Source organism: Heptranchias perlo, chromosome 25 (assembly GCF_035084215.1).
Source record: "Heptranchias perlo isolate sHepPer1 chromosome 25, sHepPer1.hap1, whole genome shotgun sequence".
Lineage (NCBI taxonomy): Eukaryota > Metazoa > Chordata > Chondrichthyes > Hexanchiformes > Hexanchidae > Heptranchias > Heptranchias perlo.
Genome location: NC_090349.1, coordinates 26,118,738 through 26,142,333, shown reverse-complemented (window position 1 = coordinate 26,142,333; position 23,596 = coordinate 26,118,738). Strand labels below are relative to the sequence as shown.

At 41.1% G+C, this 23,596-nt stretch overlaps 1 protein-coding gene across 8 annotated transcripts in view; it reads right to left on the bottom strand.

The window, feature by feature from the left end:
• Nucleotides 1-3,094: 3,094 nt before the first annotated feature.
• The window catches only part of kdm2bb (lysine (K)-specific demethylase 2Bb), a 239,778-nt gene continuing 219,276 nt past the window's right edge, over nucleotides 3,095-23,596 (bottom strand). For all 8 annotated transcript variants that reach the window (XM_068005804.1, XM_068005806.1, XM_068005802.1 and 5 more), the window contains 5 exons: nucleotides 19,394-20,073; nucleotides 16,387-16,550; nucleotides 7,584-7,745; nucleotides 5,959-6,177; nucleotides 3,095-4,111 (listed from right to left, as the gene is read on the bottom strand). In XM_068005804.1, the coding sequence (XP_067861905.1) occupies nucleotides 3,930-4,111; nucleotides 5,959-6,177; nucleotides 7,584-7,745; nucleotides 16,387-16,550; nucleotides 19,394-20,073 (1,407 nt within the window). In that variant the 3' untranslated portion in view covers nucleotides 3,095-3,929. The remainder of the gene's footprint in view (nucleotides 4,112-5,958; nucleotides 6,178-7,583; nucleotides 7,746-16,386; nucleotides 16,551-19,393; nucleotides 20,074-23,596) is intronic.

Below are 23,596 nucleotides of genomic sequence, written 5' to 3'. Positions count from 1 at the left end.
AAGCCACTGAAGGGTGTAGCCTGTACTATGTGGAGGGAGTATCAGCTCTCCTCCAAGAGTCCAGAATAGCAGTCTGGTGCTGGAAGAAGTGCAATGACCTAACAAGCAGTTGCATACAATGGGATTTTCCCCCACCCCCCCAACACTGATCACCCTTCCTAAATGGAATGACAAGTCATCATGTACAGTGCACTGTGGTTCAAAGGCTCTCTAACTCTTCCACCTGTGTGTGGATTTCCCCTCACAAGCCTTGTTTGCATGTCGCCCCATACAATTCCATCTGCTCCTGTGCCAAGGTCTGTACAACAGTACTACTAATTATTACATCAGCTATATACTGTCACCTGGGAGATAATAGTCTTTAGATGCTTGTCTTTACCTAATGCTATGAATCTTGGCCTAGGAAAAAAACTAGCTAATAATACAAAGAGCTCTACCCTGGCTGTCAATAACTGATAACAGTGGGCTGGGTGCAGGTGCGTGCGTTCAAAGCAGTACAACACCTGCCACAGCACTTTAAACAACCAAGTTGCCACTGAACTCCAGAGCTGTCACTGTCTCTAGCTCTGGATAGTGCAACATCTCCTTCATTCCTAGCTCATTTCCTCTTATGCAGAGCCAGCACTGTGATGGAGGGCAGAGAAAGAAAAACATTTATTTGTGAATAATGAAGAACAACAGGGAACCAACTACCTTTTTCCCCCTACCTCCAATTAAGAAGCCAATGGACTTAGATCTTGTGGAGTCCATTACCCTCATCTGTGCCATTAGGAAAGCAATTACTTTGGAGCAGACGGCAATAGAGCACCTAACAGCTTCATTGGAGTTTGTGATTGCAGGGTCCAGGGGGGGAAGAGAGGGTGGACAGTTCAGTGCTTCCTTTCCGGAAGTGCCGACTGTAGTTCTGGAGGATAAGGTTAAGTGTGCCTGAATACCGGCATTCAGCATCAGGCAGGAACTATAAGAACTGCCGTCAGACCTGAACCTGGGCCTAGTTGGAAAGACATGGGTGAAGTTAACTGCCATCAGGCTGCTGTTTCTCATGATAGCAGCACATGCCAGACGTTTAACACCTAACTCTCAGTAGCAGACCCAAAGAGCACGCAAGAGACAGTCACACAAGAGATGCTGCCCACAGTAGGTCCTTCCCAAGACTCGTCATGAGATGAGAGTCACCTTAGGGCCCGAGCCTCTTGCACCAATCCAGCAGCCAGCCACCTCCCATGACATTGGCCCTCAGATGGAACATAGAAAGAGTGCTAAGCTAGGTCACAGGAAAACATGGCTGGACACTCGGGAAATACTGGTGTGAATGTCGATAGTAATCACAGTAAAATATGTTAATGTTTACATTGACTCTGTTTTCATTGTAGTATGATTGAAGTTGGCATGAAGGCTAGTGAGATGTAGTAATTGAAGTTTTCAAAGGGGGCAGCTTTTAATCTTAAGAGAATCTATTTGTAGTAATCTGCCTATGCATTTCCCTTGCAACTGTTACAAAAGAATCCTTTGAGTCCTGAGTTCCATATTCCTTAGCCTTCACCGCAGTTGGGCCCACATCCTTCAAGGATTTAATTTCCATTCCTGTCTGAATAGGAAAGTTGTGAAAGGTGCAGTAAGCAAATATATTCTGAGACACCTTCTCTACTAAGGCAGCGCAACCTTCTCTTCAGAACCCCTATAATCCTCAACAACCACTCCAGTCATCTTAGTGATGTTCAGCTGGTAAGGTTCGCAGTCAAAGTGGGTAATGATCCTTTAACGTAGTGGTCATGCAGAAGCCATCCTGCTGCTTCACTGTCTTCCCTGAATACAGCAGGGAGATTGGACTGCTTCATAACAAAAGTATTATAACTCCCTGACAATTTTGTATTAACAGACTGCAGTATAGCTTGTCACAAACAACTTGAACAATGAGGGAGTGGAGTCCCCTTCTGTTCAGCAAATTCATTAGGTTCACAGTAGGAGCCTTCAGTGCAACATGGGTGCCATCTATTATCCTTTTAATTTGAGGAAACCAGCAATGTCAGAATTTAATGGCCCCATCATGCTGCTACCTAGGATTCAACCCAAAATGGATGAGTTCCTCAGCTTTCCTGATGGTTGTAAACAATTTTACAACACCAAGTTATAGTCCAGCAATTTTATCTTAAATTCACAAGCTTTCGGAGGCTTCCCCCTTCGTCAGGTGAACGATGTGAAAGGGAAGCCTCCGAAAGCTTGTGAATTTAAGATAAAATTGCTGGACTATAACTTGGTGTTGTAAAATTGTTTACAATTGTCAACCCCAGTCCATCACCGGCATCTCCACATCATGACTTTCCTGATGGTGATAGTGGTGACACGGTGAATGCAAACCTCAGTGGCACTCGGGAAGTTGATCTAGGCTATAGGTCAGGGTACAGATTCTGGAACAGGTCATTTCAGACTGACTTTCTGAACTGGTGGCAAAGGTAAAGCTCACGTATTCCCGCAATAGATTGCCAACATTATTCAGGGGTGATGGGGGGTGGGGGGGGAAGAGAAGGGGTGTGAATTAAATTATCCTCATCCTCCGTTGATATTACCCCGTTCTCCTTTGCACCCTGCTGCTCGTCTCCTCCTCAAGAATGCATACCCCAGAATCCCCATAGGGAAACTTATGCTGCTCTATAGTATCAATTATGGGGGTCAAAAATTCCTCATTGTCAGTTTAAATTCAACCTCAGTAGCTCCCGAAAGCTTAAACTAAAATCCTAAAATATGTAGGCCAACCCGATCTATGCGCTAAAATTGTCCAGGCTGCTTTAAATGGAGCACTTCCATCAGGCTCCACAGGTCTGACAAGCCACTAGGCCTCTTATCTGGACGGAAGTTACACTGAGCGCAATAACGGGAATTCTGATATCTTACACCATCCATTATTTCCATCTCATTTGCATATTGAACTGTTGACCTGCAACAGACACAAATTGGGGGTGGAAACCGTTGTTTACTCTCAGTGAAAATGCTCATTTCCATTTGGAGAAAAAGTGTTATAAAGTTTTTTTTTAGTGTTGTACAGCACTTGGAATATTGTTCCCCTGTGAATATAACAATAGTTCAGTACACAGCATTCAAGACAAAAGTTTTATACAAATTCAGCAATGACAAAATGGCAACAGCAAATGGTGGAAAACCAACATCTGTCACTTTACAGTATTATTACTGCTGCTAAGCTGCTTGCCTTAAAGGCATGCAATGATGGCACATACAAACATCACAAAGATCATTCCACATGAAACATGTGGAACTTTACAGAGATTAAACCACAAGTAACAAATAGGGAAATCTGAAATAAATTGGAATTCAGTTGTATATAAGTAATAATGTTACCATTGGAATTATTGAAATTTCCACACTACTCTCAATAAAGTAATTTCTGTACAAAAATATTTCTGCATAATGTATGATGTGTAGAGTGTAACAAAACAGAACAATATTTATAACAAGGTCAAAATGATCCCAATGTGTGGTCAGATATGTCCGTAAGGTACCTCTTGTTTGTTTTAAGACGGCATCTTTTAAAAAAAACTGAAATTAAAATTTACAATGCACATGCTTTAGTTGTAAAACGTGCATGAAAATGTTAGTCTTATCAATTTTCTTCATTTTTATCCCCCCACGTATGTTTATCCCTACCAAGTGCAAACACTTGTGCATCAGTGTCCTTTTATACATTATTAAAACTTAGGAAATAAATTTGAATTTCGGAGTGATTTTCACACATAGAAACATTTTTGTTGGGGTAAGCAGCTTCTGTTACTATCCTTAAGTTTCTGTCCTCTGCACAGTTCATCCTTGTCTTTTTGTCTGGTACCAACAACATGAAGCAGAAGCTGGGCGTAATTAAATCTCAGAAGAAATTAAACGTCCTTTGTTGTCATGGTGTCCAGTTTCTCTTTGTTTAGTTAACTAAGTTTTTGTAACAGTTTCTCCTCTGACAGACTGAACTGAACGCTAACGGACATCTCTGCTATGAACTGTTCGCAGCCTTCTTTTGTTACCTGCTTGCAGTAACGGAGATCTATTCGGCAGATGTTGCCACAGCGTTTGAAATAGGTTAGGCACTGGTCAGTGACTTTATTGCAAACTGAAGAAAAAGGATATTGTGCATTTTAGGTACGGTAAGGATTTACATGCGTTTCTCAACTACACTTAAATTGCTATGTTCAGTTTTGCTGAACATGCTACAAAGAAAAATATACTTGAATTAGAAACGGTAAAGAAAAGAATAACGACTAATCCCAAATGTAAAGGGATAAGCTATAAGAAAAGATTAGACAAATTTAAGTTTTCAAGTCTAGAAAATGGTCACAGGAATAACCTTGTTGAATTATATAAAATGCTAAAAAGATATAGTTAAGATAAACCCAAATTATTACTTCAAAGTATTCCAAGAAAGTAGGACCAAAGGACATAAATGTAAGTTAGTAAAAGGTAATTTAAAACAGACAATGGGGAAAACTTACTCAGAATGATAAATATTTGGCGTAATCTACCAGCAATGTAATAGAAGCAAAACACTGTAGATAGAATACTTTAACACATTAAATGAAAGATTCCTAATTAACTTTTGATTTTAATATTTGTTCCTTAGTTGCTTTGAGTTTTGCAACATCAACTACAGTTTAGTCCCATTGAAATTATTGCCCTCAGCAGCCCTAGGCTAGGGAAGGTGAGGAGGAATCAGTCAAGGTTCCCGCTCCCAATTGCTAACTTGTGACCATATGCTGGAAAGTGTAGGTGAGGACAGAATTGGGCTAGGCTGTGATGCCCTCCAGGGTAGAATAGGCTGCCAAAAAGTCAATGTTAGGCTCACTTTAAAATAAATTCTTGGATGTGAACAATGTTGGCAAGGCTGCATTTATTTCCAATTCCTAGTTGCCCTGAGTGGTGGTGGGCCTTCTCCTTGAACTGCTGCAATCCTTGTGGTGATAATGCTCCCACAATGGAATTAGGTAGTAAATTCCAGGATATTGACCCAGTGACAATATCATTAAGGAACAGCAATATTATGTCCAAGTCAGGATAGGGTGTGACTTAGGAGGTTATGGTGTTCTCACAACGTTGCTGCTTATATCTTTCTCGGTGGCAGAGGAAGGATGTGCTGGTGAAGTAACCTTGGTGAGTTGCTGCAGTGCATCCTACCGATTGTACATACGAGTCACAATGTGAAGGGGTGGATATTGAGTAAAGTGGCACAAGGGCCAATCAGGTGAACGGCTTTATCCTGAATGGTGTTGAGCTTCTTTGGAGTGTGGCTGCAACAACAATTATCTCGTTGAGAAGTAAACCATCACACTCCTGACATGAACCTTGTAGATGGTGAAGAGGCTTTAGGAAGTGAGTCATTCATCTCAAGAGTACCCAGTGTCTGCCCTGCTTGTAGCAATATTGTTGATATGGATAGCTCAGTTGAGCTTCTGGTCAGTAGTAACCCCCAAGATGCTGATGGTGCAGGGGTTAGTGATGGTAGAGCCAGTGAAGGTTGGGTCGATGGCTGAGCTTTTGTTTGATGGAGAAGGTCGTTACATTTTCAACACACAAGTGCCAGGTATCTGCCACTGGTCAGCCAAGCCTGGATGTTATCCAGGTCCTGCTGTAAACTGGTATAGGCTACCTAAGTATCAGAGGAGTTATGAACAGTGGAATCATCAGCAAACAGCCCCTCCCCTAAACATTATGATGATGGGAAAGTCATTGATCAAGCACCTGAAGATGGTTGGGTTAGTTGGGTGAAGTATCAAAGAGCTACCAGTGTTTATAGAACTGTGCCCCATTCAGAGTTTTCAGATTTGGAAAAAATTGATACTTATTCCATAAAATCTCAAGTTCTATTTTCTAAATTGTATACCACAATCACTCAAATGACGTGCAAATTAACACTGACTTTGATCAATTTCAGTTTAAATAACATGGATCAAATACACATCTCACCTGATAGATTGATTTCTGTTAGGGAATCCCTTGTTGTAGTGCCAACTGCTGTTAATAGGTTAATTGATTGGTCTGTCAGATGGTTGCAGTAACTAAGGTCCAGTTTGGATAGCATTGGCATGTGCCTAATAATAAGCCGGAGTGTTGCATCTGTAATGTCCAGTCCAGCCAGACGAAGGTCTGTCACATTTCGTAGCTTGCTGCGATTGTCAATCTGACCTTTAAGGCAACAAGACACTTTTTTAACATACTGATTCTGGCAGTCTTAATGTTCATATAATTGTACTTACTGCTATTAGTGTTTGTAGCAATACTTCATTATTAAAAAAATGTTCTTGATTCCTTATTAAAGGAATAGCCCAGAAGATGGAAAAATCAGTCATTTGCTTAGATTAAAATTTAGTTTTAATCTTCTCTAGTTTAGATCCATTAGATTGTATTCCACAATCAGCTATCAGGATGACTGGGATCGTTTGCCTGTTTCAACACTCATTTATGGAGTGCAAGTGGCCAAAAATAATGCATTTGTTCTGACTTTAGTGCTTGCTGAAAAAAAAAATGTAATAACAAGTAAAATGATAGCCCACTGTAAGGGACCATACAGTAGTAACATGGTTTTATTTTAAAGTCAGTGCTCAGCCCAACACTGATATTTAAGAATTTGTGTGCCTGTTGTGTCATTTAGGAGCACCACAGCACTCAAATAAATGCAGGAAAGTGGAGGTGTAGTTATTCCAACTGTAGATCAGCAACATGTGGGTTCCAATTTGCAGATCAATTCAATTTTTAAACTGCCAATTTTGTGAGCCTTCTGTGATTGATAGCAACGAAGCCCCCTAAATGCAAAGCCAAGTTGAAACATGGACCTGCCATCAACCAAGATATTCAGGAAAATGTAAAACATGTTTCTGGCTAATGGCCTATAAATACCACATGGTACATTTTGTGAAACAGTTGCTCATGCAGTGCAGTTGATCAGAATGTGGCTAACTCTGATGGCGGTAGGAAAATCATCAAAGCTGGCCATCGATGGAAGTGATATAATATATCCTTTCCTCGTGTACATGGAAAATCTTTTTAACTTGTTTGGGTTAAACTTGTGATATTTGGAAGGCAAAAATGAGGAAAAATTACATAAAACAGACTAATTCAATATTGTTTATATCACTGCTTACTAGCTGACAGCATTGGAGACTACTTGAATTATTACATTACAGTCTTTGTAACTGTGTTGCTGCGACTTCAGCCATGAGTGACAGCTGCTCAGTTGCAACTGAACTGCCTGGCTATCTGCTCTGCAGCAGAAATGCCTCGGTAAGGTGGCCAAAGATGAAGGACAATTTGCAAAGGAAGAAATTACAAAAATAATTTCTTTATGTGTTACATGTTTGAATAATTTTAAAGGTTGAAATGAAGGAACCTCCAAGTAAAACTTATGTTACATTTGAAACAAAAGTGAAATTAATTATGAGTTTATTTGCTGAAACTGCAGTAAGTCACATAGTGATGTCACTATTTTGCTCTGATGCGTAATTAATGAGAGTTAATTAAACAACACAAAAGACTGGATGACCAGATACAACACTCACCTTGAAACATGGTGCGTGTAAAAAAAAATCTCCTACCTGGTCTGTTGTCAGTTGGAGGTGAAAGCAAATCTCTCATTTGAGCATCTTTTAATCCTTCCACCCATCTGAGATCCATGGTTCTCAGTAAGGGACAACTAGAGCTGCAAAGTGCAGAGATCGCTGCCCAGGAGCAGCCTGAAACAATCAAGTCCTTAAGACCTATACAGAGGAAGACAAACAAAGTTGAACATATTGGTCGTACAGCAGTCTGCTCTGGAAAGTGGCATGCAAAAAAATAATTTAATATGAATCCTAAAAAATGATCTGTAAACCATAAACACAGGAATCACAAAGCACATGACAATAAGAATCTCTCACACACTCAACAAACACAAAAGTCACTGCTTTATTAGTGCAAAGGGGCTAACTTTGAACATTGTGCTCGTGTACTGGTATTGTGCTAATTAAAATTTCAAGAATATCGGAGATGTGAATCATAAAACCCGAACAAATCAGAGTAGATGCTCTGATGTTGCGTTCCCTATGATTGTCTGTTGGTGGACAGCAATCTGCTGCTGAAGAAACCACTGCCTCAGGCTCATATTCTGTGCTAGTTATTTGACCCTTTTTTAAGGATTCTGATAAGATAACTTGATTCACATTAGCCTGCACAAAATAAAAGGGGAAAATTACATATAATCAGGTGAAGAGAAATGCTATTGCTGATCAGCCATAGACAGCACATTGCTCGATTCCTTGTTGGGTGACAGCTGTTTCAATTTTGAAACTGTTGCTCCATGAAGGAGCTTTACAGCTTTAATCTTTCTGCACCTGCTGTCAGAAATTGCAACTTGGATGATTTTTCCTTTTTCTCTGCATCAGATGTCATTCAGGAAAGTTCTGGTACACCTGCCTGCACTGCTTCTAATAATGCTACCAAAACAGGTATGTATTTTCCCAGTTGACCAGAATAAGAGGAAAAAAAAGCCCAAAGTTTAATTTTTATGGTGAATACAAAATGGCTGCAGTTTCCCCACTTGCAAGTCAGATATGTACGGATTTAAAAATAATAGAGAAGCTGACTCTAATTCTGGGCTGTTAGAAACCAAAACCCCTCAGTGTCACCCATGCCATCTCAGCAAAAACAAATGTTTTCTTAAAGGAACAGTACATCTAGCATGTAAAACTTAATGCAATTGGTCTAACACATAATGTGATTCAGGAATAATTGGGTGATCTTACTGCTGAATGAGACTACTGAGAGTTTGGGAGAGATGGCTTCAGAAACTACTGAAACCTTTGCACTACAACAACAACTTGCATTTATATAGTGCCTTTAAAACGTAGTAAAACATCCCAAGGCACTTCACAGGAATGTAATCAGACAAAAATTAACACCGAGCCAAAGGAGGAGATATTAGGACAGATGATCAAAAGCTTGGTCAAAGAGGTAGGTTTGAAAGAACGTCTTAAAGGAGAGAGGTGGAGAGGTTTAGGGAGGGAATTCCAGAGCTTAGGGTCTAGACGGCCGAAGGCACGGTTGCGTGAGGCAATGAATGCAGAGTTCGCAGAGTGTTGTAGGGCTGGCACAGGTTATAGAGATAGGGAGGAGCGAGGCCGTGGAGGGATTTGAATATGAGGAAGTGAATTTTAAAATCGAGGCATTGTTGGACCAGGAACCAATGTAGGTCAGCGAGCAAAGGGGTGAATGGGGCTTGATGTGAGTTGGGATACAGATAGCAGAGCTTAAGTTTATGAAGGGTGGAAAATGGGAGGCCGGCCAGAGCAATGCAAGAGTCAAGTTTCGAGGTTACAAAGCATGGATGAGGTTTCAGCAGCAGATAGGCTGAGGCAGGGGCGGAGATGGGCGATATTACGAAGATAGAAGTAGGCGGTCTTGGTGATGGAGAGGAAATGGAGACAGAAGCTCAGCTCAGGGTCAAATAGGATGCTGAAGTTGCGAACAGTCTGGTTCAGCTTGTGACAGTGGCCAGGAAGGGGGATGGAGTCAGTGGCTAAGGAACCGAGTTTGTGGTGAGGTCAAAGACAATGGCTTTGGGCTTCCCAATGTTTAATTGGAGGAAATTTCGGCTCATACAATGATGGATATTGGACAAGCAGGATAACAAAACAGAGGCAGTGTAGGGGTCAAGAGAGGTGGTGGTGAGGTAGGGCTGGGTGTTGTCAGCGTACATGTGGAACCTGACACTGTATTTTCGGATGATGTTGCTGAGGAGCAGCACGTAGATGAGAAATAGCTTTTAATACCTGCTCCAAAAAGGGTTTAAAAACATAGACCAGCCAACCCAAAACACTTTGCTTCTGTGCTGTTCTGGGTTGAAGTATGTGAATAAAAGTAAAATACAATATCTCTCACTTTTGTAGTTGTAGTCACTAATTTATTATCTTTCTCTACATCTAATGGAGCAGTTGTGTGAATAGACATTAATAATTAAAAAAACAAGTTACCTGTAATTGAAGTCACTGACATTAACTCTAACACTAATTTTATAAATGCAATGATAAACAATTTGGTTAAAATTAGAAAAGAACATCATCCTATCAAAAAATCAGTATTCTCCTCCCAATTCATATTAAAATTCTACAATGTAAAAAAATTGATTTGCAACAGTACTTTGAGTGGAGAACAAACAGGAGCTTATGATTGACTATCTAACCCACTATCCTGTTTAAAAATTACAAGTAGTATCTAAAATTCATCAACCACACCCATAGGATAACCAAAAATTTAAGGGAGCTCATAAAGGAAATTGCTTCATGTTTAAATTGAACATTCTAACCATCACCTTGAAGAGGAAAATTTAAGTCCCTCAACAAACCTTACTGAAAGGGGCAATAGGCGGCAGAATCAAAAGCAGACAATGAAAAATAAGAGGCAAAACAATTATATTACAAACTTTAAAAAAAAATTGACTGAATAAAAAAGCTCACAGCTGGAAATTATACTAATAGCTGGAATACAGAATAAAGGTAGCTGAAGATAACAGACAAGGAAACCAGCTATGGGACTGGGTGGTCCAGTGATTTAGTCCAATGAAAGGCCTTTTCCATAATGTATACTTATTTTCTGAAAAATTAGTAATTAAATGGCTTCCCTACAGATCTCAGATATTGTTTTTTTTGGCAAAAGGATTGTGGGCATGCCACAGCGATAACCAAGACAATCTGCAGTAAGCATGTCTGATACCTAATCCAAGTGTAGAAAAAAAGTAATTTCACTCTTAATAATAAGCAATGAAAACTCCTACAAGGATGGTTCTGCAGAGTTCACAATAGTCTAGCTTTCAGTTTTATTCAATATAGTTGACTGTATGCTAATGTGGTGTCATGACACACGCCTTTTCATTGAACCCCTTTTCATCTGGGGTTGTTCTCCTTGGAACAGAGATGGTTGTGAGGAGATTTGATAGAGGTATTCAAAATCATGAAGGGTCCAGATTGAGTAGATAGAGAGAAACTGTTCCCATTGGCAGAAGGGTCAAGAACCACAGGACATAGATTTAAGGTGATTGACAAAAGAACCAAAGGTGACATGAGGAAAATCTTTTTTTTTTATATACAGCGAGAGGTTAGGATCTGGAATGCGTTGCCTGAGGGGGTGGTGGAGGCAGATTTAATCATGGCCTTCAAGAGGGAACTGGATAAGTACTTGAAAGGAAAAAAATCAGCAGGGCTACGGGGAAAGGGTGGGAGAGTGGGACTAGCTGGATTGCTCTCGCATAGAGCTAGCGCAGACTCGATGGGCCGAATGGCCTCTTTCCGTGCTGTAACCTTTCTATGATTCTATGAAATGACAGGACTAGATCTATCACCTGATTCATGTGACCCATAGGGGCTAAAAGATAACTCCGTCCACTGCCCCTGTGGTATAATAGACAAAATCTGATGTGTTACATCTGGAGTGCTCTGCGTCACTGCTTTCTTACCACCTACCCAAGTGCTGCGTTGTACACGAGTACCATCTATTCAGATGAAATGCCATTCAGCCTCTATTTCTTCCTTAACTGTGCTGTGGTCCATTGGGATGTTTTGGGGACTCACTGCCAAGATCCACAGCACGTCAATGGATGGCACAAGGCAAGATGATATACTGGTACATATAATCTTAATTTAATACAAAACTTAACTGACATGGAAATGTTATTTTTAGTCTTTGCAATTTTATTTTGTGCAGAGGAAACAGCCACAGTATTAGCACGAACCAAACAAAGCCATTTACTGCCCGAATCCGAACCAGAATTGCAGCATGCCAACCTGAGGATGTTTCACAATCAATGTTATGACCTTATTAATATTTCCTGCACTAAACAGAACAAAAATGGTGCTGCAAGACAACCTGACACACTGTGCATCAATGCCCATGGCAGCACATGCATTTGAAAAATAGAATGCGCTCTGAAATGTCCTCATTCACTCACCATATACTCTGCAGTCATACAAGAAAACAATCTGGACCAGTCAACCTCTGAAGGCCATGATAAAGGGCTTAACTGAACAAAAGTCAGATTGACTTCACTAACAGACTCACTGTACAAGGATACAAGTCATAGCTGTAGAATAGAAATTTGACGTAAAGATTGCCAACTTAAACACACAACCAAAACAAAGGTAAAACAAAACATCAAACTAGAGAAACATAGGAACGAGAATCATAGTACATTTCCTGTTCCCATCCCATGGCTCGAGCACAAAAAGTTTGTTAGAATAAAGAACTTAAATCTAGAAGGGAGCATTTGCTAGAAGGTAAAACATTTGTACTCTTATGTTCATCAGATGCCCACGAGCCAATACATTGCTTCACCCACCCCCTTCTCCATCTAAAACAAATAAATCTCTCCCCAGCAATACCTACTAGGAATTACCCAAACCCATTTCACTTAGAACCATTATTACAGTTGGCAGAGAGGAAACTTTTGTTCTTATGGTGTGGAGTTGAAGTCATGTCCCCAAGATGAAATGGCATTCTGCTGGCTCAATGCACTTCTCTTTTTGTTCCCCCCAGTTGACATTGCAGTTGGATATGGAATGCAGGAAAACTCTTGTGCAGAGAGCAGAGGCTTTGAAAGGCTGTGATAGAAATTTCAGCAATGGGAAGTGATTGATTATGAAGTGATTATGAATCGCAATGAACTATAATCTAAGTAATGGTATCATGATAACAGTCTCCCACAACTTTAAGCTTCACTTTACAACCTGCCGGACTCAACATTGATTTCAATAACATCAGATCATAATCACTGCTCCCATTTTTTCGGACAGCAGGTGTTGGTAATGGTTCTGCTGTTGCCATTTACATCTCCTCCAGACCCATCTTTTGTTTATTTACTTGTCCCATTACCACCCTCCTTGCTTGGCACAAACATCCCTTTTGTCATTTAATCACTCGGGCCCTCCACCCCATCACAGATCTTCCCTTTTGTTCTTTCCTCCCCATCCCCCTTCCTTGGCTCTGTACTTGCTCAAAAGCTGTTAAATCTTTACTTCTTCCAGTTCTGAAGAAAGGTCATCGACCTGATACGTTAACTCTGTTTCTCTCTCCACAGATGCTGCCTGACCTGCTGAGTATTTCCAGCATTTTCTGTTTTTATTTTAGATTTCCAGCATCCGCAGTATTTTGCTTTTGTTTTAGCTATAAGCTTTTGATAGGCTATTTTCATGACAACATTGCCTTGAATTAGGTACAAAATAGCAGGGGTCCACGGATGTCAAAGCTAAAACAAAATCTATATAGGCAGCTACATTATCCTTAAGAACTGGATTGCTGAGAAAGATCTGAAAGTAGCCAAGAAGGTTGTAAGAATCACCTACTGCACAGAACAGATCACAAAAGACACAACTTACTAGACTACTTCCACAGTCCAATCTCAAATACAATACCATTTTGAAAATGATATGTTTTTGGGTTTCTAACACTAGATATTCTCCTTGGGTTCGGTGATTGACCACTCCTGTAAGCAGATCTCATATCCCTTACAAAGCAATGCACCTTTTCTTGCCCAAAATCTAGGTAAAAGCAGTGAGACCCAAGGTTTGAACTAAGAGCCCATATCATTGTACTCTGACCATAGCTACTGGAATATATCATGTGCCATCAGGTGGTCTTCTCAAGTTTGGAAGGCAGAAGAATAACACTAGCAGACCACAGCTCAGGCTGTAAACCACGAGACAAAACTTACTGAACAGAAAACAGGTGCAAGAACAGTACTCAGTAGAAACTATATTTATAATAATCAAAGTTTCACCGATAGCCTTCGAAATGTTGAATACAACAAAGACACACCTCCCTGCGCTAACCGTCAACATCAAAACACAGTCACTTACTTCAACAACAACTTGCATTTATATAGGTCTTTAATGTATTAAAACATCCCAAGCGCTTCATAGGAGCGTCATCAAACAAAATATGACTCCAAGCCACATAAGGAGATATTAGGACAGGTGACCAAAAGCTTGGTCAAAGAGGTAGGTTTTAAGGAGCGTCTTAAAGGAGGAGAGGTAGAGAGGTAGAGAGGTTTAGGGAGGAAATTCCAGAGCTTAGGACCTAGGCAGCTGAATTGAAGGAATCACAGAATCAAAGAATGTTAACAGCACGGAAGGAGGCCATTTGGCCCGTTGAGTCCGTGCCGGCTCTCGGCAAGAGCAATCTAGCTAGTTCCCCTCCCCCGCCCTTTCCCCGGAGCCCTGCAAATTTCTTCCATTCAAGTACTTATCCAATTCCCTTTTGAAAGCCATGATTGAATCTGCCTCCATCACCCCCTAAGGCAGTGCATTCCAGATCTTAACCACTTGCTGTGTAAAAAAACTTTCCTTATGTCGCCTTTGGTTCTTTTGCCAATCACCTTAAATCTATGTCCTCTGGCTCTTGACCCTTCCAGCAATGGGCACAGTTTCTCTCTATCTACTCTGTCTAGACCCTTCATGATTTTAAAGCGCAGAGGAGCGCATAGATTACGGAGGGTTGTAGGACTGGAATTCTCATGTGGTTACTTACTACCATAGAATCCTCTTATTGGGCTTGTACCTCTGATGGCTCCAGAGTGACTAGTGAGCTGGGCACAGGCAACTAAACCTATAGCTGCTGGCCACAAAGTTGTCTGTCAAAAGGACTACAATGAATCATAGCCCTGCCCCTCACAAATCTGACTCGGACCTCTGTGCCTGGTTTCTTCACAGTTATAATTAGATAGCGAAAGCATACATCAGACTGTAATGCTAGGCATCGCAGAATTCTGTGATATTTCCCCATAGTGAACTATTGTTAGCTGTGCTGCTCCAAGGTAGCAGAAGGGCAAGTTGTAGCCGTTCACCGACTGGACCTAGATTTGAATCTAGCCCAAACTGATAGTTTAAAAGCTTTCTCAGGCAGCAAAGATCTGAAGCGATGTGTATTTGGGGCACACTCAATCCCAGTTCTTAGGGGTCATCAGCCCCCACAACAAAACAGTCCCAACTAAATTGAGAACATCACTTAGAGATGCCCCAGTGTGGGAAGTAGAAAGCATTAGTGTAGTAGGAACGTACTTCTTGTTTCAGGGCACGGGTAGAGTCTGCAGCTGGCTGTGTTACACCTGACCTGGGAGTGCTTGATACAGACACCAGGGGCATGATTTTTGCATGCAGCCGGGAACCCAGCGCATGGGTAGATGTTCGCGTGGGGAGCCTGGAAATCAAGCGAGTGCGTCGCGTTCTGCGATCGCAACTCAATTAAAGGCAAGTATTGGTGCTTCTGGGTTTACTACGTGACAGCCAGCCAGGTTGACAGGCTTGCTGCCTTTCGGGAGGGAAATTAGACGTGAATCGGAGAGGAGAGAGGGAGAGATCATGGGCAATGGACGACGACGATGACAGGAGTGGGCACAAAAAAAATAGGCCAATCGTGGGGGTCAGATCATGTCAGGTGAGCTCGTTGAGCCTGGACGAAGCACTCCTGATGGCCCACAAGCAGCGCAATAAAGGCACTCAACTCATGGATCTGGCCCTCCTCGCCTGCTTTCACCTGATGAGAAGCAGAAGCGTTGGGAAACCCATGCAGGTAAGGTTAAATTCATTTTACCTTTTTAAATATACAAAAAATTAAGTGCCTCAACAATTGCAATGAGGTACATTGTCCCTTTAACAATCCACCCGCCGGCATTAAATGGGGAGGGTCTTTCGGGTTTCGGATGTGCACACACCCCCAATCCACCCGTTCTTTGGGACTAAAATTACCCCCCAGTTGTCCAAAATGGGAAAGTGTTCCATTTCACATAACTATGCTGAGCAATTTTTTTTTTACAATGCGCCAAGCAGAGATTATATGCTTCCCCACAAGCAGGAAGAGAAAACTAAAGGACGTGTCTCTATGCCATTCCCATGTTTCAGTTTATTTTCTTGGGAACTTGTTTTGTGGGGCAGACTAAAGGAGCACAGGTAGGGAAGTAAATAATTAATTTTTTATAAAACATGGTTATTTATCAATGCTATACCCATGACCCCTGATGATCATCATTAGGAAAATACAGCTGTTAATGGATCATTCTATCCTGCATTTCTAGTCAATGATTGAAAGCGTTTGGTTCTTCAGCCAGAATTTTAAATAACCTCAAGATAAAATGGAAAGCAGAGCAAAATCAAACATTATACAAATCAAACATGGTCAAATGAGCTTATTCTTCAAAATTATGGATCTGACATTTTAAATAAAAATGTAATTTTGGGAAAAAAAATCTATAAAATGTTCATTCACACAAGCACTGAAGTGTCACTAAATTTACATGTATAGTCTGACTAGTTCAACATTTCCAATTCATTTTAATGCTTTTTGTTTGTATTACTGTACTGGCATTTCACAGACACCTACCTGGCAGCCTGTTGATAAGCCAGGTTAACTGTTTTTTCGATATATTTGTCCAGCTCAGGTCAAGGGTCACAGGTTGCCTCCTGATGATGCCACTGAGCATAAGAGGTGTGATGGATTTACACCGGCCTAAATCAATCTTGGTCCACAACCTCTTGTCACAACACCTGGGAAGGTAAAATTTAACAACTGTTTCAGCAACACTTGAGAATATTCATATTATAATAGAAGAGTCATCACGGGTCAGTCACAATTCAGTACTGTATTGGGGATAACCTGATCAACAGTTATTCGATCATAGTATATAAATTGCACCAGACTACAAATCTTTTCACTTTGTAAAAATAAAACAATGCTGCTACTTGTAACAACTTGTATTGTTAGCTTTGTTTTCATTTTCTCAAGACTATAGTGTACATATCACGATATTATACAGATGATAGAGAATAAGACATATAGCGTACATTCACACTACAAGATTGGTGGCGGTGCAAAACTATCTTCAGCTTCTCACCGACATTAAACTTGAGTAGCGTAAATCTGGTATTAAGACCCAAACTGACGCTGGAGCGAAGCAGAGCGAGACCAGTGTCAGGTTGGGCCCTGTCTTTAGACTTGCACTATGCCTGCAGCAATGTGATGGGAGACCCTATAGTTGTTGTATAAATGCGTTCTAAATCTTAGGTTCCAATAACACTCATGTCAAACACCCTTGTCGTTTACAAAACCTGAACTGTACAAGTAGACACTCACTCAACCATCCACAGTCTGAAATAAGTTTAATTATTTGAAATAAACTTTTGTAAAGATTACAGGTTAAATTTATTAAGGCCCTGCTGCCAGTATGCAGCCAGGCTAGATGGCAGCACAGGTCCCAGAATTGGCCATACAGCGTTTAGTGATTTACCTGCAGTCCCCGCTCACATCCAGCGAGGTTCTACACTGGAATCAGAACCTCACACTATCAATCTTTATAAGAACAAAGTGCATACTCATATTACCCATAAAGTTACGTGAAACGACTTTCATCTCTCTTTGCAAGGGACTGCCTGGGGCCCTGGAAATGAGTTCGTAGGTAAATTCATCCCCCAGTACAGTACTGTGGGATACAAACCAGTGGGGTCTCAAGTTCCATCTCCAGCCTGTGCCAAGTTCACTGAATTGTGCCTTGAATTTTGAACTGCCAATTTCACCTGCTTGGTGTGTGTGCTGAGCCAGTCATGCTCCAAACCCCTTTTTAATTAATATTTGTAAAATATTTACACCACCTGAGCCAGAGAGTTAAAAGCTTTGAATTGATTTTGTTACTACATTATATTGTGCAGTGGAATTTTGTACTGATGTGCTGATGCTACAGAATGGTAAGACTTTTCTTCATGAATCCATTAAACATGAGGCGCCACCATCATTTGATACTGATCTCAACCAGGACACCCCTGGGCTAGCAAAGAACAAAAAAAATCAAATCAGCAAAGCTTTTTATTCCTAATCACTAACCAGCAACCCCCCTCCCCGCTGCAGAAAAGTGTTTGTAAGAATGTCATGGTAGGACTGCATCTGGCTTAGGTGTGGTTGGCTCCATTGTCAAACAGCCTGCCAGCCCTCGGCCTAGGTTCACCGATGAATAGTAACCATGTGGTCAAGGTGCTTGAGAGTTGCTGGCACTCAACGTGGGAACTGTATTCCAGAATGAGTCAACACCTTCAGGGGGTGGGGGGAGATCAGCTGTTCCAGCTCAAAATATAACTTTTTTTTATTTATGCTTCATGCATTTCATCCCTGTATAAGGACCCCTAATCCATGCACTCACCATGCCCATGGAAGCAGGCAGAAACCTCCTCCCAGTTTACACCAATGCTGCTCTGAGAAACTGTTAAGACATGCTCAAGAACAGTCCAAGTGAATGTTCTCTGCCTTTCCTAATAAAAGCACTCCGTCTCTGCAGACAGCATCAAATGAAGGTGGCGCCTCATGTTTAATGGATTCATGAAGAAAAGTTTTACCGCTCTGTAGCATCAGCACATCAGTACAAAATCCCACTGCACAATATAATGTAGTAACAAAATCAATTCAAAGCTTTTAACTCTCTGGCTCAGGTGGTGTAAATATTTTACAAATATTAATTAAAAAGGGGTTTGGAGCATGACTGGCTCAGCACACACACCAAGCAGGTGAAATTGGCAGTTCAAAATTCAAGGCACAATTCTCTGTGTAAAGGTAAAAAGGAAAGACTGCAAATGCTGGAAACAAATAAAAATGCAAGAAATATACAGCAGCTCCATTAGCTTAAAAGAGAAAAGGAGGATTAAGTTTTAAAGCAGAATGGTCTGCATCCCAAATATTAAGGCATCTTTTCTCAGTGCTGTGCATTTCACTGCCCGTCAATCAATAGCAATTGTTACAACTGAATTAATGAGGCCCATATTCTTCAGTCACTTCCACGTTCCCCCACTCCTAAAAAGCCAATGTCACACTGTAATGATGTTAGTAGGTGTACAGGTGTGCCACAGGCTGACTTGCACTCCTGATTTTCCTCCCCCTGGTGAAAGTTTCATCTTTACTTGGCATATCTCCAACAACCTGACTGAGTAACAGTGAGAAATCTGAGAGCTAATCTATGCTGCACTGTGACTGTGCAAAGCACTGGTACATTACCAGCCTGCCTTCAGCCCAAGACTAGTTAACCCAAAATCCAATATAGCAGCCAAAGTGCGTTGGGGAGAGATGAAAGTGGGTTCACTTCAACTAATACTGAATAAGTACTGACAAGGCAGACCACTGGAAACAGTGAGGGCTTTTGCTAACAGTGTCACATATTGTAAACCCATTGAAATGGTAAATTTATTTTGAAGTGAGACAGAAAAAGAAATTTTAATTTTTTCACAAAAAAATTGACCATCACTGGAAGTCAGTGAGAACCGACAGTTCTAACTATATATATGTAGCAGTGACACCTCTCAAAGGGTTCGTTCCCCCCACTTCAGGACAATAAAAGGAAATAAAAGCTTACCATCTATTCCAGGTTTTACAGACTCTCATGCAAACGCATAAATCTTTGCGACTGAGGTAGCCAAACACAGCCATCCACACTTCCCTTTGCATCACATGGTCCTCCCCATCATCAAGGGGCAGCGAGTCTGGGGGTGGGCTGACAGGCGGAGGCCGCACCACGTGTCGCTCCATCTGAATGGATTTAGTCGGGGACACAGAGGGTGGTGGTCGAGTGATAACCCTGGGAGCCCTCCTCAAGCTCGTAGTAAGCTGGTGTCTCAGCCTGGGAGTCCCATTTAATCCTTTGTTTAACCTGTGCAGTCTTTCACTGCTTGCCAGCAGTCGTTTAGGCTTCTCTACTTTTTCACTATCTCCTTCAGACTTAATAGGTTGGTGATTCTCATTTGCAAGGCTGGTCTCAGTTTTATGTATCTCCTGATTGAGTTCTTTGCTTAGCTCTTTACTAAGTTCTTTATTGTGCAATCGCTTTTTGCGCTTCTCTTTAAATCTCTCGCTTTTCTTCTCCTTGGATTCTGCACTCTCAGTGCTGGGACCAGCTCTTGGAGAGCTTGACCTAGACTGGTCACTCTCCTTTGTTTTCTGAGGAGTCTCAGGTGGTTCATCCTCAGGCTCCTGTTTGATACTTCGCAATGATTTGACAGTTGCTGGGCGATCTTCATTTGGATGCAAGGATCTTTTCTATTGAACAGAAAAATAAAGTGCATTAAAATCTCAATTCAATTGCTTAACATTTCAACAAGTGAGCAGAGAGGCCTATGGATGGTGAAATGACAGCAGTGTAACTCCAACAGGTCATGGTCTGAGTTACAATCCGATTCTGTTACTCGGAACCTGGAAACTAATAACAGGACACCAGAGATGATTTGCTAACAAGATTGCTGTGGAGAATACAATGCATACTTTCCCTTCCCCTCCAAGCCATTATATGAAACCAATTTTTATTATGATTTAAAGATATGGCACATAAAATAACGACTATTTCCAAAAGATCACACTGACATAATAGCCCAAAGAGAAATTCAATGCAGCAAACTAACAGACTTTCATGTTTCAGCTGCTGCTTTCTGGAGATAAAGTGTGTGAAGTTACGATTGATGAACAGTCACTGAATTCTTGTCACTTGCTGTGAGACTTATAATCTACCATGGGGCAATCAATAATAAACAGAATTTGTTAAATGCTCCAGAAGTGAAAGACCATGCTGAGCAGCAAATGAAAGTGATCTGAGATAGAACCATATCAGCAATACACCACAGACAAGTTAATTAAAGATTTACTTGAAGGATGTTTTAAACTGAGTTATTAGTTACGTTATGTTGGATATCAAGAACCTCATTTGGTTTAAATAATCTAAATAATCAAATCTGCAAATGAAAGGAACATGATTCCTGAGCCCTGCTGTGCCTGGTGCAGAGCACTTACAGTAACCTCGCTAAAAACAGCAGAGTGCCTCAGTCACTGGAAAGTCACAAAAAAAATCATTACTAGAGCAGCATGACCCATACATTTATAGAAACTTCCAGAGAAACACGGCAAAAAAAGTTACTTGTATAATATTTGCAGATTATCTAGAATAAATGTAATTGTAGAAGCTTTTGGTTCTACTTTGTAGCCTCGCTGTTATTGTATCCCTCACCCCGGCACACGATGTTAAAAAATTAGGCAGATATTCTGAACAATGAAAAACATTTTGAAATTACTGATCTCATTAAAACACGTTTTGAAGCAATTAATGAGATAAACGTAATGGGGTAAAAATCCATCTTGTGCAGCTGCGTGAAACGGGCTGTTATAGAGCCCGCCGATAAATTCGGTTCTGTTGAAGTCAATGGAGACGAAAATTGGGTGAGGCGTAAAATGGGCAGCCGATGTGATCCCGCCCGTTCTGTGCTACCGCCCAAGGCTAATTTTTACCCCAATGTGTCTGGACAGAAACTGATAAGGTTAGGTGCCAGGTTGGAAGATGGCAAAAAAGGGGATACTGTAATCTGGTGGCTCTGGTAGTGGATAAAGGTAGTGAGTTCAAATCGCACCATGGCAAATCGTGAAATTAAATTCAACAAATCTGGTAATACATAGGCTAGTACCAGGAAAAAAAATGACATGAAAGCTGCTGGGACTGTTATAAAAACAAAACCCCGCTAATGTCCTTCAGGGAAGGGAACCTGCCACATGGTCTACATGGAGACTCAGGGCATCGAGGGATAGGTAATAAATGCCATGGTGCTGATGCTGCCCACACCCCAAGAACAATTTTTTTTAAAAAGGCAATCCAAATCAAAAGCTGCATTCAGCTCTCTACACAATTCCTCTTAAACAAGAAAAGAACTAGTGTTCAGCACAGGAATTTGATGGGGTTAAAGAGTATATACTTCAATGCAAGGAGTATTACAAACAAAGCAGATGAGCTAAGGGCACAGATAGACACATGGCAGCATGATAATATTGCTATAACGGAAACCTGGCTTACAGAGGGGGACAATTGGCAGCTCAATATCCCTGGATAGAGAGTTTTTAAGCAGGATAGAGTGGGTGATAAAAAAGGAGGGGTAGCATTATTGGTTAAAGAATCAATTACAGTTGTGAGAAGGGATGATGTGCTAAATGGATCATCAATCGAGGCCGTATGAGTTGAGCTAAGAAATAAAAAAGGGGCAGTCACACTACTAGAAGTGTACCATAGACCCCCGAATAGCGAAAGGGAGATAGAAGAACAAATAAGTAGGCAAATTTCTGAGTGCAAAAATAAGAGGGCAATAACGGTAGGGGACTTCAACTACCCTAACATCAACTGGGATTCAAACAATGTGAGGGGCACAGAGGGCGCAAAATTCTTGATCAGTGTCCAGGAGAACTTTTTTACCCAACAAGAGGGGATGCAATTCTAGATTTAGTCCTGGGAAATGAAGATGGGCAAGTGGGTGAAGTGACAGTGGGTGACCATATTGGGGATGGTGACCACAATTCAGTTAGTTTTAGCATTATTATGGAAAAGGACAGAGTTAAATCAGGAGTAAATGTTTTAAATTGGGGGAAGGCAAATTTAACAGAACCAAGAGGTGATTTGGCAGAAGTGGATTGGACACAACTATTTGTGGAGAAATCATTGGCAAGCCAGTGGGAGGCACTAAACAGTGAAATTCTACGGGTACAAAGCAGACACGTCCCCTCAAAGAAAAAGGGTGGCACTGCCAAATCTAGAGCCCCCTGGATGTCTAGAGGTCTATGGGCAAGATAAAGCAGAAAAAGAAAGCTTATGACTGTCACAGAAAACTAAATACTGCACAAAGCCTAGGAGTATAGAAAGTACAGGGAGGACGTAAAAAAGGAAATAAGGAGAGCAAAGAGAGGGCATGAAAAAATATTAGCTAGTAAGATTAAAGAAAACCCAAAGATGTTTTATCAGTACGTTAAGAACAAGAGGATAGCTAAGGAAAAGGTGGGACCTATCAGGGATGATAAGGGTAACTTGTGTGTAGAAGCAGAGGATGTAGGTAGGGTTTTAAATGAATATTTTGTCTCCGTATTCACAAAGGAAAGGGATGATCCAGACGTAAAGAGGAGAGGTGTGAAATATTGGATAAGGTAAACATAACGAGAGAGAAAGTACTCGGGGGACTGGAATCCTTGAAAGTTGATAAGTCACCAGGGCTGGATGGATTGTGTCCTATGCTATTGAAGGAAGCCAGGGAGGAAATAGCAGATGCTCTGAGGATCATTTTCCAATCCTCACTAGATCCAGGGGAGGTACCGGAGGACTGGAAGACTGCAAATGTAATACCACTGTTTACAAAGGGTACGAGGGAAAGGCCGAACAATTATAGGCCGGTCAGTTTTACCTCGGTGGTGGGCAAACTATTAGAATCAATACTGAGAGATAGGATAAACTGTCACTTGGAAAGGCATGGTTTAATCAGGGATAGTCAGCATGGATTTGTTCAGGGAAGGTCATGCCTTACAAATCTGATTAAATTCTTTGAGGAAGTGACAAGGAGGATTGATGAGGGTAGTGCAGTGGATGTTGTCTACATGGATTTTAGTAAGGCATTTGACAAGGTCAGACTGGTCAGAAAGGTAAAAAGCCCATGGGATACAGGGAAATGTGGCGAATTGGATCCAAATTTGGCTCAGTAACAGGAAACAATGGGTAAAAGTCGATGGATATCTTTGCAAATGGAAATCCGTTTCCAGTGGTGTGCCA